The 17768-nt window shown below is 41.3% G+C and overlaps 1 protein-coding gene across 7 annotated transcripts in view; it reads right to left on the reverse strand.

Annotated features, from left to right (window-relative positions):
* Nucleotides 1-2676: 2676 nt before the first annotated feature.
* LOC130931692 (E3 ubiquitin-protein ligase rnf213-alpha-like) overlaps nucleotides 2677-17768 on the reverse strand; it is a 148551-nt gene continuing 133459 nt past the window's right edge. For all 7 annotated transcript variants that reach the window (XM_057860663.1, XM_057860659.1, XM_057860658.1 and 4 more), the window contains 9 exons: nucleotides 17115-17244; nucleotides 13254-13337; nucleotides 12994-13174; nucleotides 11397-11598; nucleotides 6380-6457; nucleotides 6116-6313; nucleotides 5926-6015; nucleotides 5679-5857; nucleotides 2677-3123 (listed from right to left, as the gene is read on the reverse strand). In XM_057860663.1, the coding sequence (XP_057716646.1) occupies nucleotides 2985-3123; nucleotides 5679-5857; nucleotides 5926-6015; nucleotides 6116-6313; nucleotides 6380-6457; nucleotides 11397-11598; nucleotides 12994-13174; nucleotides 13254-13337; nucleotides 17115-17244 (1281 nt within the window). In that variant the 3' untranslated portion in view covers nucleotides 2677-2984. The remainder of the gene's footprint in view (nucleotides 3124-5678; nucleotides 5858-5925; nucleotides 6016-6115; nucleotides 6314-6379; nucleotides 6458-11396; nucleotides 11599-12993; nucleotides 13175-13253; nucleotides 13338-17114; nucleotides 17245-17768) is intronic.

The following is a 17768-nucleotide window of genomic DNA, read 5'->3' on the forward strand; positions in this document are numbered from 1 at the left end:
TTCATGACACGGCAAAGTCGTTAACAGTGAGAGAGCGGTGTGCAGTTGTTGTGTGCAGCTAACATGGCAGAATGTGTCTGAAGAGAACTTTTCTACATGTCCGTCCATGATCAAACTTGGGTTCATATTCCTTTCTTGAAAGAAAGTTTGTCGTGTTTACTTTGAAATCGCTGCATTTGTGGCCATTTTTAACGTTACGCGCATGCGCAGAACTGCATCATTGCAATTTTTGATGGGTTGAAAAATGCACCAGTCCGTGGTGCAAAAAAGGTTGGGGAACCCTGCTGTACTGCATACAAACAGGAAGGATTGTCTCAGGAGTGATTTGTTCAAGGATTCATTCATTCATTTTTTAAAGTGGTCCTCTAACTTAAATACATGTAGGCTTTAATAAACCACAGTTGTTCTCTTGATGAAATTTGTTGTTAGAAACACATAAAATGTTAAATCAATGGCAATATTTTATGATATTTGGTCCATATTTTGACCGTTAGTTGGCGCCATGGTTTGCGGGCTCGCAGTGATGACGTCATTGGGATCTTTCCCAAATGTGTGGCGTGTTCAACAATTGCTTATTGCTGCCTGACTCTCGCCAAGTAAAATGCCACGATGTGCTGCTTTTGGATGCAATTTCCAGTCAAATGGAAACAAGGGGAGTGAAGTGAGTGGTCAAGGTGGAATTATTATTTTTAGTGAATAAATGTGCATAAGTGGAAGCTTCTCCCCCTTTTTGGTCCCTGTATGCACGTACCCTACCCACCACGCGTTACAACTGGCGCCCGAACATTTTTCCTGGATCCCCAGTCAAGTAAGGGATCGGCTATTTTCTGGATCCGACGGTCCCGCCACGTCTGCAATATTAGTTTCGGATCTGTCTATTTTTTTGATTCGTCGGTCCCACAGCGGCTTTTCGGATCAGTCCATTTTCTGGAATCGACGGCTGCAACATTGCCATGGGACCGGTCTAATTCCTGGATCTTCGAGTGAGTAAAAACGCGGATTTGGATTACCATTGCTATCTTTTATGTTGACTATTCTTCGTGGGAGTTTTCCCCAAATCATACTAAATAATTAAAGCACGTTACAGTCACGACAGTGACTCAGACGTGGAGCTCACAACAATGTTGGAGTTGTCAGGGAACGCGTGTTTGCTTACTGCTGAGCTCCTGAGTGAAGAGTTGTCAAGGTGGAAATATTATTTTTTGTGATTAAATGAGCATAGTGAAAGCTTCTCCCCTTTTTGGTACTTTTATACACGTATCCTAGCTACCACGCGTCACAATGTACAAGACATGGATTACACAAGGTGTGCTCTTTGGCCTGTACTGTATGTAAAGCACACGACAGCTCTGGATGCTAACAATCTACATAATTATATTGCGATACGTTTGAAAACGCAATATGCTTACCTTGTATATCTGCTAATAAAACCGGACCGCATACACTCTCGCACCCAACCGGACTTCCCAACATGACTCTCTCGCATCACCAGTTTTGCCCAACTTTAGTCTTATCAGGTATTTGCTGCACACATTTTTCCCTGAAGCTCGTCTTGTGAACGACCGACAGTGCTGTCCTGCTCTTCACTTTTCAGATCTGGTTCAAATTGGTAGGGTAGAACTGACGACATGTTGGGAAAGCTAACGAGTGACACGCTGGAATTTCGGCAACGGGACCAGTGACGTCACGCACTGCGACCTAACAAGAATGGCGACCTATCACTTAAAATAATTTTACAAACTTTATTAAAACAAAACCATTAAGAGGGGTTTTAATATCAAATTATTATAACTCATGCTAACATTTATCTTTCAAGAATTACTTGTCTTAAAGATAGAGGATCCCTTTATCCCTTTACAGAGCACTCATTTGACTGATTGGCTGCCCTGGAAGAGAATAATTGCTGCCTGCCCACTTGTTTTAACAGTTTGATTCCTAAATGGTAGTTGACTACTTGCCAACCAATCCAATTGGCAATCCAATTTTAGGACTCGCCGATCGACACCTCAACGCAACCCCATTTTTGGGTGACATGTTTTACGGTGGTCAAAAACAAATCGTGGCTGGATCCAACATCGAGTGCCCTCCGCGGCCGGTTTCGCATTTCAGCGAAAAAATACATAAATATACACGGGGCTGCTTCTCAGTCGCATTGGCGCTCTTAATGGCCCATGTTGCTTATTTTTGCCTGGCGCCGCCTGAAGAGAATACGAATTGTCTCGGGTTCACACAGGAACTCACCTCAGGCAAAAGAGGAGAGGCCCGACGGGCTCAAGGTCGTGTCTGACTGCCACTGTCTGCGTAACGTCCCATCCCCCTAAATCCACTTCACAATCTATGGAATTAAAATGGAGGATAAATATTGTTAGTGCAACCGGAGAATGTGTTGTGTATTTGTGCTGAGGGGGCTGGAAGGGAAGCGGGGTGAAAGTCAAGGTGGAGTGTGACACTCACAAACCTTTTAGCTGCAAAGAACTGACAGATTTTTTTCTTCATCTCACTCATAAACCTCTTCAGATTCATTCGCCGCCGTAGACATCAATTCAGGTCCGTTCCTGACCAATTTGCTACCCTAGGCTTAGGCAACATATTTGCATAAATGCTAACCCTAACACAGAATAAATACATATTAGCCTGAATGAGTACAATTGTGACAAATAATGAAACACAGTCATGTAAACAATGAAAATATTTTTAATTTGTCAAATACTGATTACGGCAAAAGTGCTTGATAGTCTTGACGTATATTTGGTTCAAAATTGGAGACGGCATACAAGCAGGCCAGCGTGGTGTTAGGAGTGATATATCAAAAAAAAAAATGAAAAAAACAAAAAAACTATTATTCTTATCCTCCCATCAAATTTCTGAAGTAACTGAGGCACAAGGATGAGGTCACGTTCATTCCAGGTACTGTGTTGTTGTGTGCAAATGGATTCAACAGCATACAAATAAGGCAGGATTTGTAAACAACAAAAAGTCTCCACTCATTCAATTCGCCTGTGAATACGCTCATGCTTGATGGCATTGATGAACTTCCACGTTTCCACAGCGTGAGTAAGGCAGATTTCCTCCGGGAAGCCCGGGTACTTGTCCTCCTCGGCAGGGTCCAGACTCCAAATCAGGCTTTGAAGAGACAAACACAACTCAAATTTTGGGACATTACTTGAGCAGAAAAAAAGGAAAAAAGTGGCATTTTGTTCAGAGATTTTTCTTCAGCTTAATAGATAATTATCTGGGCCAGATAGTTATGTGGGTCTTTGCCTAGGCAAAGGCCAGATAGTGTTGTTCTGCAACTTTAGCCTAAAAATTCCAGGACGGTGATTGCCATAAAAGTTGTATACAGAATTTGGAAAAAATTTACGGTTTCCCGGAAATTTGCCCCATTCATTTCTAATAGGAAAATTTCCCACTCACTTCCAATGGGATTTGGAGTGGAATTTACATTGCTTTGATGCCATTGACGGCCATGCATGTCAAATCTACTGATGACCTGATATGACCAGGCCACGCCCCCAAATGTCCCAAAATGACCTGATATGACCAGACCACGCCCCCCAAATGGTCCCAAATGACCTGATATGACTAGGCCACGCCCCCAAATGTCCCTAAATCTAATATGACCAGGCAACGCCCCCCAAACGTTCCAAAATGACCTGTTTTTACGAGGCCACGCCCCCCAAAATGTTCCCCAATAACCTCATATGACCAAGCCACGCCCCCAAATATCCTCAAATGACCTGGTATTACCAGGCCAGGCCCTCCAATTGTCCCCAAATGACCTGTTATGACCAGGACACGCCCCACCAAATGTTCCAAAATTAACAGAAGGGGAGCCTGGGAGGAGCTAAGATCTGGAACTCCACAGAGTAAAGACCCAGCGTAATTTCTCCAGAAATTTCAGTTTCCAGTGTTATTCTGTTTGTTTGTTTTTTTAATGGGATTTCTTTGGCACGCCGCACAGCCCGAATTGTTTGACCGATCGGCACCGTTCGAATATGCAAACGACCGGAATCTTCACGCGACGCAGGGAATTTTTCGGACGACCCCGAAAAATTTTCCGTTCGCCCGTAAATGCTGATTTTTCACCGATTTCTGGGAAAAAACATTTTTTTCAAAATGTATCTAGTCCTACAATTTTTGACCAAATCACGTAATTTGGACATCAAAAATTCCGGGACGGTAATGGGATGAAACATTGTTTCAAATTTCCCATTCACTTCCAATGGAGTTCCAATGGTATTTACAGTGTATTGATGCCATTGACGGCCATGTATGTCAAACCTATTGATGTCAATGTACTTGGATTCCATTGACACATATGTAAGACGATGCCATTGTTGGCCATGGACGTCCAAATTTCCCATTCATTTCCAATGTCATTCGCATTGCATTGACGCACAAGTACATAATTGCAAATGAGGGCTATGCACGTCCTTGCCATTCACAACCATGTATGTCGATTCTATTGATGCCAATGTACTTGGACCCCATTGACGCATATAAAAGTCGATGCCATTGATGGCCATGGACGTCCAAATTTCCCCATTCACTGCCAATGGCATTACATTAAATTGAGGCCAATTTAGTCAGATGCCATTGACGGCCATGTATATCAATTCTATTGATGCCAATGTACTTGGATTCCCTTGACACATATGGATGTCGATGCCACTGACGGCCATGTACAGTACGTCCAAATTTCCCATTAATTCTAAATGGCATTTACTTTGTTTAGTGCCATTGACAGCCATGTCTGTTGATTCTATTGATGCCAATGTACTTGGATTCCATTGACACAAATTTAAGTCGAGGCCATTGACGGCCATGGACGTCCAAATTTCCCATTCATTTTCAATGGCAAAAAAACTAATGTCCCCAAAGCAACAGGAAATGGCAATCAATAGGCTGTGTCCCCAAATGACCCAATTTGATGAGGCCACGCCCCCCAAATGTCCCCAAATCACCTGATATGGCCAGGCCACATCCCCCAAACTGTCCCCTAATGACCTGATATGACTGGGACACGCCCCCAAAATATGACCAGGACGTATCCCCCAAATGACCTGATATGACCAGGACGTGTCCACCAAATGTCCCCAAATCAACAGGAAATGACCTGATATTGTCCCCGAAATGTCCCCAAACCGACCTGGGTGGGGCTAAGATCTGTATCTCCGCACAGCAAAGATCCAGATTTCTCCAGAAATTGCAGTTTCTAGTTAGCAAGAACATGTTTCTCATCCAAACATGATTTTTTTTTTTTTGTTAATGTCCCTTTAGGACAGTATTCCTCAAATAGTGGGGCACGCCCCCCCCCCCCCCTGCTGGGTTGGCGCAGAGTGATGCAGTGGGTGGTGGATGTGAACTTAGGGAACATACTTTATTTTTGCTGTACTAGAATAAAGTGTAATTGCACATCCACTCAGTGGGTGGCAGTGGCGCTCTCATTTTCAGAGTGTGCGCAGTATTTTTGAACCAAACAAGAGCAAACCGCAATGAGCACTGGAGATATGAAGAGCTAAGATTAAGAAATATATGTAACGTTTGGCTTTTGGCTGACTTTTAATACAGTGGGAGACGAAGAAAGACCAGTCTGTCTAATGTGTCTAAAAAATCATCGGCTACCTGATAATATCAGACAACAGTAGTTCACACAAAGCGTCAGGTCCTTAAAGTACCTCCAGTGTGGCCTGTGTACATCTGGTGCCGTGGGATTCTTAAGCACCAGCCACAACAGCTCGTGCAGCTCCAGCAGGAACATTTCGGTGCTGTTCCTGGAGAAGAAAGTCGTCAGCATGTGGCGCAGTTCTTCACAAAGCTCTCCCTTGTACTCCTTGCAGACTTTTTCAAACGGATCCTGCCGAGAAACCAATAGCAAGATCAATAAAATGACTACTATATGCACCGATTAGTTCCAATAATTACCCCATTGAGCATCAGCATAGTTTCTGATTTCAAAGCGGTCAGCAGCTGCCACAGAACCACACAATGCTTCAAATAGCACCAACTCAGGACCTGCAGCACACATAATAAAGATGCCGTGAGCGAGTTGGGTCCAGAAGGGGAAATGGCCAAACCGTCCAGAAACAACAAAAAAGTAGTGACATTTGCTAACCTTGAGGATATCGTCAGAAATCTGGTTTCCCATCTGTAGCACATCCCTCAGGTAATCGGACAGACGCATGTGAGGGTCTTGCCCGCCCATGCGGAGAAAGCCAAGGGCGACTTCCAAAGCGGACAAGGCCTCACACGCCTCGCTAAAGTTGTGCAGCTCCTCGGCTACCGCCGCCATGGTTTGGGTCGTCAGTGGCTCCTGTCGGCAAATGGATGGTCAAAGCTCGGGCCGCCCGTAGACGAGCAAGCGAGATGACAAACTCACTTGTCTGACTTTTTCTTTGACGTCTTTCAGGATGACGTCGTAGTCGCGGTCAGGCCTGTTCACGAGTGTTGGGATGCCCTGCAGTCAGGGAACAAAGGAAATCATTAGAGTTGTCTGAAAATATTGGACAATAAGAACTAGAGATATCCCGATCCGATATCTGGATCGGATCGGACGCCGATATGGGCAAAAAAATGCGTATCAGTATCGGATCGGCCGACACAGAAAAATTCTGATCCAGACTTCCGATCCAGTTTTTTTTTTTCAAATCCGGTCCGGGTTTTTCAGTGCACCAATTTACATTATCCATTCCAGTTTTTGCTTCGGTTTCCCTAAAATCCGGTCCGCATTTTACGCAAACCTTCAACACACTACATTACCGTCTCCCAATTGACTGAGAGACTATCGGTGAAAATGTCAGCTGTTTGGGATTATTTCACTTTAAAGGACGACAAAGACGAAGAGGCAGAGTGCAACATATGCCACAATAAAGTCAAGCGTGGTGGTAAAGCTGTAAGAAGTGTTAATACAACCAAACTAATCAAGCATTTATCGAAATACCACCACAAACAATACAAGGAGTATGAGGAGTATATGAAGAGTATAAGGAGAAAACCGAAGACAGAAAGAAAGGTCATACGCAACTAGAGCTGGGCGGTAAACCGAAAATTTACCGTCACCGAAATTCTTCACGATGACCGACGTAATTTTGACCATGTCGGTAAATTCGGTAAATTAATAAAACAAGAAAAAAGTCTTTTCATCCCGCTTTGACTCTGTGTTGTTCGTCTATGCTCATTCCCCTTTAAGAAAGCAGTGAATGTACTTACGTAGGGAGTCACGTGATCATCAGGAAGCCAATCAAACAGAAGCCCGGTAAGCTAACGCTAGCAGCTAATGCTACAAGCAAAACGTGATGGCGTGTGGCTTAAGGGAGGTTCGCCAAACTTTCACCCGACATTTAATAGACTCTTGGTGGCATCCAGACGGGTTTCACCAGCTGTCCTCCCTTGTTCTCACAATTTCCGGAGATGGTGCTTTCAGTGCTTTCTACCGGTAGCCAGGCCACAGGCTAACGCTAGCCGCTAACGCTAGCGGCCGCTAGCGGCTAACGCTACAAATGAACGTGATGGAGTCGGATAGCGGCTCTAACCTTGTCGAAACGGCTGAATTTAATGAGTGGATTGGGCATGGACTGCATCTAGCAATTACTATGTCGCGTTATTTTGTATCTGACTGTGTGTGATTTCTCTGATAGCTTTTGTGATGGTAAAGCATTCAGCATAGCACAAATGGCCCCAGCTATTTTTCTGTATGTGTTTAATTCTGTGTCATTATTGCTATCATAAAATCTTAAGAGTTTCATTTGCAGAAGATCAATATAGCTTTAATGTGTGTCTGTCTGTCTGTCTGTTTGGGGGTTCATGTATGTGTGCATTTATTAAAAAATGCACTGGGGGGGGGAGACCCTGAAACCATAAAGTAAACACTTGTATTGAATAATTATGTCACAGCAGCCATTAACAATAAATTGTCTTTTTGAAGTGTACTGTTCGAGCTGCAAGTCATTTGTGTTACAATGACATGTTTGCACAGGCATATCGATTTTGACAATGTACATTGTTCAAGCCATACACTCTGTTATAAATGCTCATACTTGAATTCTTATTGTTTACAATTCATTTGTATAAACCTAATGTCTAGACTGCATGTACATTTGTTAAATATATCAAATTGAATGCTGGTAACTAAATCAACAAGAAACTGTTAATCTGTATTTCATGCATTGATTCAGATTTTCAAATTATATAACAGTCCACTTGGACGACTTTATCGCCATTTATCGTTATCGAGATAAATCTGCTCCATTTATCGTGATACATGTTTAAGGCCATATCGCCCACCCCTATACGCAACGAACACTGGCAGAAACTTTTGCTATGCGTGACAAACTGGCACTTGACAGTCCCAAAGCCCAGGGAAGAGTCATTGCCGAAGGAATCATTCTGGATGACGAGCCATTATCTCTCGTGGGTAAAGTGGGATTTAGACGCATCGGGCAGACTTTTTTCAAAAAAATATATATTCATATATTTATACTAAAACAATGTATGTATGTATGTACTTTTCACTGTGTAAATGCATTTATAATGATAAAAATATGTAGAGTATTTAAACATTGAGAAAACTTTTTTTACGTTTTTTTTTCTGCCAACTCGAGATTAAAATAAATGTCAAATCCGCTATCCACCAGTTAGAACACACATGCAAATATAAAATATATAAATGTTTATTGAATATCCATCTTACAGTCTTGTTTAACTGGGAGAATTTGTTACAAAAGACAGGCTATAATTTGTTATCATTATGCATATATGCACTGGCGTCACCAAACGTGATCACACAAAACGTAACCACGCATCGCTCCTGAATCCTCACAAATAAAGCATAAAATTTTGTTTTTTTCGGGCTCGTGCCTACAAAAAAAACATAACATTTTGGGTTTTTTCGGGCTGGGCAAGCAAATCAAAGGGAGTGTGTAATAGTTAATAGTTTGAGGTTGATTGTGTGTTTTGCTTTTTTAAGACAGTTTACAATATTATTAGCATGTTTTACTGTCTGAATGTCATTTCTGTTTGTTATTTATAATGTTTTGTGTTTATCATTTAATAAACAGGTCAGTTTCTTGTTACCAACCATTATGTGTTATTCCAACTCACCTAATTCAGCTGGCAAGTTGTTATCAAGACTACTAAAACCCTTTTCAACATGAGTCTGACAACTAAGTAAGGAGGCTAAATAACTTTAATACATGCTCAGAGAGGCCGGTATCGGCCAGTATCGGATCGGAAGTGCAAAACAATATTGGTATCGGATCGGAAGTGCAAAAACCTGGATCGGGACAACCCTAGAACACTTAAAATAATATCAGTATCAGTTTTCCACCAGAATGTATGCTTGTTTATATGGTAGCATGCAAGCCTGCAATCTTTTTCTAAGGGCCAGTCACAATTTAGCACAGCAGCTATGCTTTAAATGACATCAAGAGGTCTAAGATGCTTGGGATTTGTTAACTGAGGGAAAGACCCAAATCACTCATGGTGCACAAATAAAATAAACAATAAATGAAAAATAATTAATTTTATCCTCATCACGTATAGTTACTGAGTCCACAGACAGAAATTTCCACGAAGTAATAAAACACATAATTGTAATTCAAAATTTGTGCAAAAGCCCAGAAAAATGCATCATGGGAACAGTCATTGCATCGGCGTGTCCTATGATCACCTGCCTGTAATGCTTTGGACGTCCCCTAGTGGCTCTTCAGGGTAACTCGTGTAAATATGATTGGTGTTATTTCTTCTTATTATTATTTCTTATTAGTTATTGATTTAATTACAGACATTTTAGCTCATTTCAATATATTTTATATTTATACAGCACAGTATTTTGGCACAACTTCAGTTCCAAGTTTCCCTCTTATTATTCACAGAATGTTTATTCTATTTGCAAAACCATGAAGTTGTTATATTCATCATTATTTAAAGCATCCAGTGGGGCACCACAATACAATTGGCAATTACCGTAATTTTCGGACGGACTATAAGCCGCCACCCACCAAATTTGACACGAAAAGAACATTTGTTTATAGATAAGCCACACTGGACTATAAGCAGCAGCTGTCCTCATTGTATTATGGTACAGTTACACCAAAAGATATTAACCCGTAACAATGTATTTGACAGCGGCAACGTAAGACTGTCATAAGACCAAATAAACCAACATGAAGCTTTGAACCAATTAGCTGCAAAGCTTCATTGCTTCAAAAAGCTTCATTTGGCCATCACCGCTTCCTTGGGCGAGACAGTTTAAGTCTGCTGCCACCTGCTGTCAACACTGTTGTCATCCAACATGCCTCCTAGCATGCACTGCAGCGCTACAGATGTAAATAACAATCCAAATTCATGTTTTGTGCTAATTATTCCTTCAGTTACTTTTCCAGTTGTTTCATTAATTGTTAGCTATAGTATTTGGTAACACATTATTTGAAAGTGGCGCCGCTGCCATTAGACAATCATAATTATGACATGACACTGTCGTGAGCGTGAATGAAGGCTTATAACAAATTTCATTTCATGTCATTCGACAAATTATCTCACTTTTGAATAGATGTTAAAGATCCGAGCTGGTCATAAATGGACTTAGTGACATGATTTGCCGGATGACACTGACACTCATGACAATGTCCATGATAGTGTCATGTGATAATTATGACGGTCTTACGGTAGTCTTATGATGCCACTGTCAAATAAAGCATTACCTATTAACCCAAATAAATCAACAAATAAGCCGCACTGGACGATAAACCGCAGGATTTAAAATGAGGGGAAATAAGTAGCGGCTTATAGTCTGAAAATTACGCTATGTGTTACTGTAAATCCACGACCATAAACACCGGTATCGGTTCGAAATCGGTATCGGATTTTGGAGTTAGACACCTTTGGGATATTGGTTAAAAAGTCATTATCGGACAACTCTAGAAATCATTGGTTTGAAATAGGACTATTGAGCTATACAGTAAAGCATGTTTTAGTGACATCAGATCCAACTATTGCTCCCAGTCCAAATGGATTAAAAGTGTGTCCTCGTCAATGCTAGCCAATTAATTTATTCATGAATTAATATTTAAGCCAGAGGTCGTAGATACATTTCCTTAGTTTCAGCATAAGTGGTACTATTACAAGTTAATGACTAGGAAGGTGCCATTGACTTGTGCTAGCTTAGCCACTTCGGAGCCCTGAAACTAACAAATAACTTATAATAATAATAAGTTGAAATCAACTCCACCAACTATTTCAACCCCCGCTAACTCGAAGATTAAGCCTTATGCCAAAAATTCTGAACTACCGCTTTAAGTACAGTTGGATAAACGCCATGATGACAGTTACAGCAAAGGTGTGGACATTATGTGAGGTCTAGGCATTAAAAAATAAATATAAAGAGGTTCAGTTCTAACCTTGAGAGTGATGATTGGTTTACCCAGGAGGAAGCGAGAGAAAATCTGCTTCTGGATCCTGGGCAGGTCGTACTCGTGAAGTGACTCCTGGCCCCTCTCTACACTATACTGGGTGTTAGCGAGGACCAGGGGCATCACGTCCTTTTCCGGGTCGTAATGGATCACGTGCAGGTCGGTCAAATCCTCAGGGCTCACTTCATAGCTGGGAAGAAAAATGTCAGTCTTCAACATAGGGCTGCAGCTATCGAATATTTTAGTAATCGAGTAATCGACTGAAAATTCTATCGATTAATCGAGTAATCGGATAAAACAAATACATTTTTAGGTGAAGAGCAATTATAAATATACATGAGAAAACAAGACATTTCATCTAATTTTGAACCATTTTCAGTCAATCAATGTCTTTATTTTTTATGTATATTGTTGAAAACAGCCAACAATTGCATCTCAGATGTAACTAGAATTTTAAAGAAAGACTAATTCACTGCTTTCACTCAAAAAACTTACAGATCTTATTAAAAAAAAAAATATATATATATATATCTTGCCTAAAAATGCCGTTACGCTTGATAACACACATCACTTAAAAGTTAGGATTTTTTTCCCACGTGTTTCAAATGAATTTCTATTTGTGTCAAGCCATTTTTAAGTTCTAGTTAAGTTTTAAGTTAGTCTAAACTGTAAGTCCTGATAGGATTTTGAGTTTTTGCATTGTTCAAAATAAATGTTTGATACAGGCTGGAGCACATTAGGGACCAGTGCTACTTGGTGTTTTATCCAGCAATGACTACTGAGCTAAAATTGATAGTTAGCATGATTAAGTTTTTATTTTACACCCTCATCACTCCACAATGCTATGTTATGTTAAAGCCTGTATGTAAGACACGTTAGCCACGCATCGACAGTGGTCATAATTAATTGAAACCTAGCCCTCCGCAGGGCTAACGTTACGTGAGCTAGTAGCGACAGTAACGTTAATCTTATTTATTAGCGTTTAGCGCTCTTTATTAGCGCTTAGCGCTCTACTGCTTTAAGATGGCGGCTGTTCACTAAAGCTGCCCAGACGCGGCCGAGTCTGTCATGCGCATCTAGTTCAACATACATGTGATCTCTATGAGACGCATCAGACGGTACCTGTTACCAATGTAGCATCGTGCGGGCTAGTATTTAGCAACGACGGCGTCGTTTGTGGCGGCTGTCGGCTGCAGTAAGTTTTTTTTTTTTTCCTTCTTCCTCTCCGCACGTGACAGCGCGTTGTCCCGCATTAAAAGTAGTCCGAGCAAAACGTGATGCTTAGAACTGTCAAAATAAACGATTACTCGAGGTGAATAAAATTACTCGGATCAGTTTTTAAACTCGAGTTACTCGAGTTGCTCGAGTACTCGTTTCAGCTCTACTTCAACACCGGTTATCCATTTCCGGACTGCGTACTGAATTGATACGTACATCGCCAGGTACACTCATTTTTTTATAATGGCATAATTCATTTTAATTTGGCAGCTTCTGCCATCCCAGATATTTTTTTTTTTTTTTTACAGCAAGTGAACAAGCAATTAAATTGCCTGAATTGAACCTTCCCACAAAAGAGCGCCCTCACCTGGTCTCTTCTCCCGTGTGGTTGTTCACACATCTGACCAGGTCATTGTGTAGGCCGATAAGGTAGCTGACCAGAGCGGTGGAGCATAACCCGGGGCCGTGTCGCTGCGGTAACAGCACCTTCAGGTCACTGTCGGAGTCCAGGTCTCGTTGGCAGAACTCGGCGGGAACCTTGATCTCGTCTGCGGGACGCCAATTCGGCAAAAATCGGGTCAGGTACTCGCACTTTTCCAAAGGTATGGCGATAAGTTTAGGATTTACCGTAGGTTTCCAAAGACGATCTGAGCTGATTCCAGGTTGTCAAAAAGATCTTGATGTGTTTCTCATACCAGGTTCTTAGCGAACCTGCAAAGATAGCTCGAAGCTAAATTTGTCGTCTACAACAGGGGTGTCAAATGTGCGGCCCATCATGTGGTTCAAAGCTGACAGACATGATGTCGCTCATTCATACTGTACATATAAAATCACATGCTTTCATTTTGACATTTGGCACCGTAAAACTGATTTGCATGCTCGAGTGTGTGCACTACTGCACTTGGTTTACTATTGTGTCCGCAGTTACATTCGTTCCTTCGCACAGTCGAAATGGATTGGATGCCCATAGCAAAGCAAAATTGACGATGAGATCTCGTTCATGTCTCATTTACATCTCCGAGAAGTGAATCAGTATCACTCGAGCGACGATTGAGACCAAAGTGGTTTTCCCAGTTTTCTCAAGTTTGTCTCGTGAGGAATAAGTCTCACAGTGAGCATTGCGTGAGAAGGTTTTGAGGAATAATTCCAATGGCACGATGTCTCAATAATTTCTTACAGCTGTCTCTTTTCAAGATCTCACCAAGAGACAACGATGAGATCTTGTGTTGATCTCAAACGCGTCTCAATTTGATCTCCCTTACTTGTACTCAGTCTCTCAGTCATCTCCAGGCATGCAAACTGGTTAGGGGTGAAAAAGGTGACAAAGTAACATGGACACACGGCATGCGCAGAAAAGTGCATTTCATAGTGCAACCAGAGACATCTCGAATTAAAAACAGTACATAATAATTTAACATATACAAGTCAATCTCTCATCCTGAAATCAGAACATATAAGACGCATTAAGTATCAAATGAAACAAAATCTAAATTATTAAATATACAGTATGTCCCATTTGCATTAAGCAGAGAACAGCTGTACAGCATAAAAAGTAAAAGTACAGGTACAGTATAAATTCCATTCACTTAACTATTATGTGTAAGGTAGATAGATACAGTGGGGAGAACAAATATTTGATACACTGCCAATGGGTTTTGGCAGTGTATCAAATACTTGTTCTCCCCACTGTAGAATAAAAAAAAAAAATACAAGTCTTCAAAAGCATTAACTGTAGTGATCATAACTTTATTTACATTCAACCAAAGCAATTAGTCCCATGGTCCTTAACTTCGATTGATAGGGCATCATACTGGATAAACAGACGTACACCTGTAGGCTTTTTTATGAACGGGGGTGTGTACGAAGAACGCGGGAATGGGGGTACTTTCAAATGCAACCTGTAGCGGAGCTCTCCGGTTTGATAAACTCTCGATGGCTAAACGAATGAAACGACCTCCACAACAAGGCAAAACTCTTCCCTTTATGTAATTATCGGAAAGTATAGAGGGGCCTTAAATAACCCGTTGTCAAAAATAACTGGTGACCATTCAGAACTTTACTGACAAAGCCCTGAACATGACTTGTATGGAAGGCACTAGTTCATCACTCTAGTTACCTCATTGCTCATGATTTTTGTTTTTTATCGTTGACAAGCGCTTTACAAAGGGGCCTTAAATAACTCGTCACAACGCCAACTGGCGACAATTCAGATCCCAACTGACGTTCGCTAACTTTACTTACAAAGCCCTGTGTGAAAGGCGCTAGTTAGCCCCTCCGCAGTTAGCGCTACCTCGAGTAACCGCGTTCTACGAGGCGGTGAAATATCGAGGACTATCTGAAGTCAGTTATCAATAAATTAAGCGAATACTTGTGTTATAGACACCATTACAAGCGCAGGAATTGATCGAACAACACGATTGAATGATTTATGAAGACTATTATAGGCCGTCACTCAAACTTTTAGCTTTAAGAAGTTAACCATTTTTGACATTAATCCCTTACCTTGCCGCAATTTCCAACGGGTCCGGGCGAGAAGCTGGGATGGGGAGGGGTTCCGCCTCCTCATTGCTGATTGGTGCTAACTGTGCTCACTATTGTCAGTCATTTGTTGTCACGAGAAGAGAGTGGCGGTGATAGGTCTAGGTCATCGGACTAGAGTGTAGTTTTGAGCATGGACTACAGTTTTGAAGTTAAGTTTCACTCGCTCGTTGACAGACGCCCCTGAGCCCCCCACTCGCCCCATTTTTTTTCTCCTCGGATCTACGTGATGCCTCCTTTCCTGATCATGCCAAGCAGCCCTTAATAGACATATGCCAGTTACAAATATTTCTCAATTTGAACTCCTTCCAGTCAGTAATTGCTGATTTGAAGTTCTTGAGATTCTTTCATTGTAAAAGCGTAGCATCTGCTAACATGTGCAATCACACCTGAATTCATCTCGTGCAAAATTTTGAGAAAATAATATCCCATAGCAAAGCAAAATTGAAGATGAGATCTTGTTCATGTCTCATTTACATCTCTGAAAAATGAATCGGCAATCATCGAGACAGAGTGGTTTTCTCAGTTTTCCAACTTTGTCTCACAAGAAATAAGACTCATAGTGAGCATTACATGAGAAGGTCTTGAGAATAGTTCTACACGCAAGATTTTTCAATGAAGTCTCACAGTTGTCTCCTTTCAAGATCTCACCAAGAGACAACTATGAGTACTTGTGTCGATCTCAAATGTGTCTCAATTTTATCCCTTACTTGGAGTCACGATCTCAGTAATGTCTCAGTAAAAGATATGGACGAGGTAAGTATTATATTTCTTCAACTTATCTCAAAGCTGCCTTTTTTAATGATCTCGCGGCTCAACCTTATATTGTGCCAGTCACAAATATTTCTCAATTTGATCTTCTAGTCTGCAATTGCTCATTTTGGGTTTTCAAGATTCTTTCATTTTAAGAAAGAGTAGTGTCTGCTCTGACATGTCCAATCACATCTTAATTCATCTCATGCCAAAATCTGAGAAAATATTATAATTGGTCAATTAAATAACATCTGGTTCATTTGGTTCATCTTGTTCAATGTAAAAAATAAAGATGTGACCAAAAATTCGGCGCCGAAAACTATCAGCCGCTACAAATGCATTATCGGTTTTTGATTTCGAAGACTGAAGGTTTACCACAAAATAGTCTGAAGAACCTTAGTCCTCTTTTTGATGACGTCATCAAAACATGAAACACGCTGGCTGACAAAATCTTGCTAAAACTACTGGCTCACAGGCAACATGTCTGCGATTTGGAAGGGTTTTTTTTTGCAATATGAAAGAAATATGAATTATTAAATGAACCAAAATATAATACATTTTCTTCATCACTGCTACACGCTGTTTCTAAAGTTGCTTTCCATTTATGTGCCACGTCACATCGAGTACAGTGCATCTGGTAGAGAAGTCGTTCCCCAACCCAGAAGTTGTGAGTTTAACTCTGTCCTGATGAATTCATCTAAGTATCCTTGAGCAAGACACTGAACCCCACGTTGTTGCGTCACCAGCAGGTAGATGAGGATTATAGTGTCAAAGTGCTTTGAGTGCCCGAACAGTGCTGTACAAGTCTAACTCCGTTTTTAATTAAGAGAATTTCTCTTCTCAAATATTCCTCAAACCTGGCTTTCTCAAATCAACCTCCTTTGTCTCAATGATGTCTTTGCTCAATTTGACTCATCACTTGCTCCTAAGGGTACCCTTAGGAGCACAAACCCAGAAACAAATAAGCAGAGAATGAGATAAATTTGAGATGATCAAATTCATCTCACGAGACGAGATTAAGCAACAGATGAGTAGCAAATTTTTGCTATGGGTGTCCAGCAATGTCAACGGCAGCCAATGAGTTAACAAGGAAGAATACTGCATTAAGATTGAGAAAGGCCAAAATAGGCTACGAGATCTGGAAACGGATGACTGAAACAAGACCAGCATAACGTGACAGCGGCGGAGCTCGAGTACCTGTCTGGCTGTTGAGGAATTGGGCCATGGTGCCGTAAGAAACCCGGGTGACGTTCAGAAACTGCTTGAGGAGTGCTTTCTGGAGGCTCACAATATCAGGCAGGTGCCTTACCAGTCGCAGCTCTGCTTCCTGACAGTACAAATGATGAAGTTCTCACTATCAAATCCATCTCACGTGTATTCATATTGTAACTTCATTGAAGAAAAAACATTAAAGCAGTGGAAAGGTTGTTGTTGTGTTTTCTTGAGTGTTGTAAATAGTCATACGGAAAAAGTAACTGTGGTCTGTGTAAAAACAGTTCATTTTTAAAGCCAATCTGGTCTGCCCCAGGGCTATGTAAAGAGGGTTACGGCACTCTTTGCAGGCATGAAAATGGGTCAGGGGTTAAAAAGATGAGAAGGGTGTGGAGGAAATATGTTCTGGCACACTGTACAACCCAACAAAATATTGAGCTCTGTCGACCCACACTGTGTTTCAGCAGGGCCGTGCAGTAACCGGCGGAGGGGCGGGTGCTTGTAGATCAAAAGAGGGTCATGAACAAGTAATTAATACACCTTACAACAACATAACTTCAATTTTGACCAGCTTTAGATAATAACTGGCTGACTGGGACATACTTTAATTGGGAGGGGGCAACAGTGAATAGAAATCAA

Source organism: Corythoichthys intestinalis, chromosome 16, assembly GCF_030265065.1.
Source record: "Corythoichthys intestinalis isolate RoL2023-P3 chromosome 16, ASM3026506v1, whole genome shotgun sequence".
NCBI lineage: Eukaryota > Metazoa > Chordata > Actinopteri > Syngnathiformes > Syngnathidae > Corythoichthys > Corythoichthys intestinalis.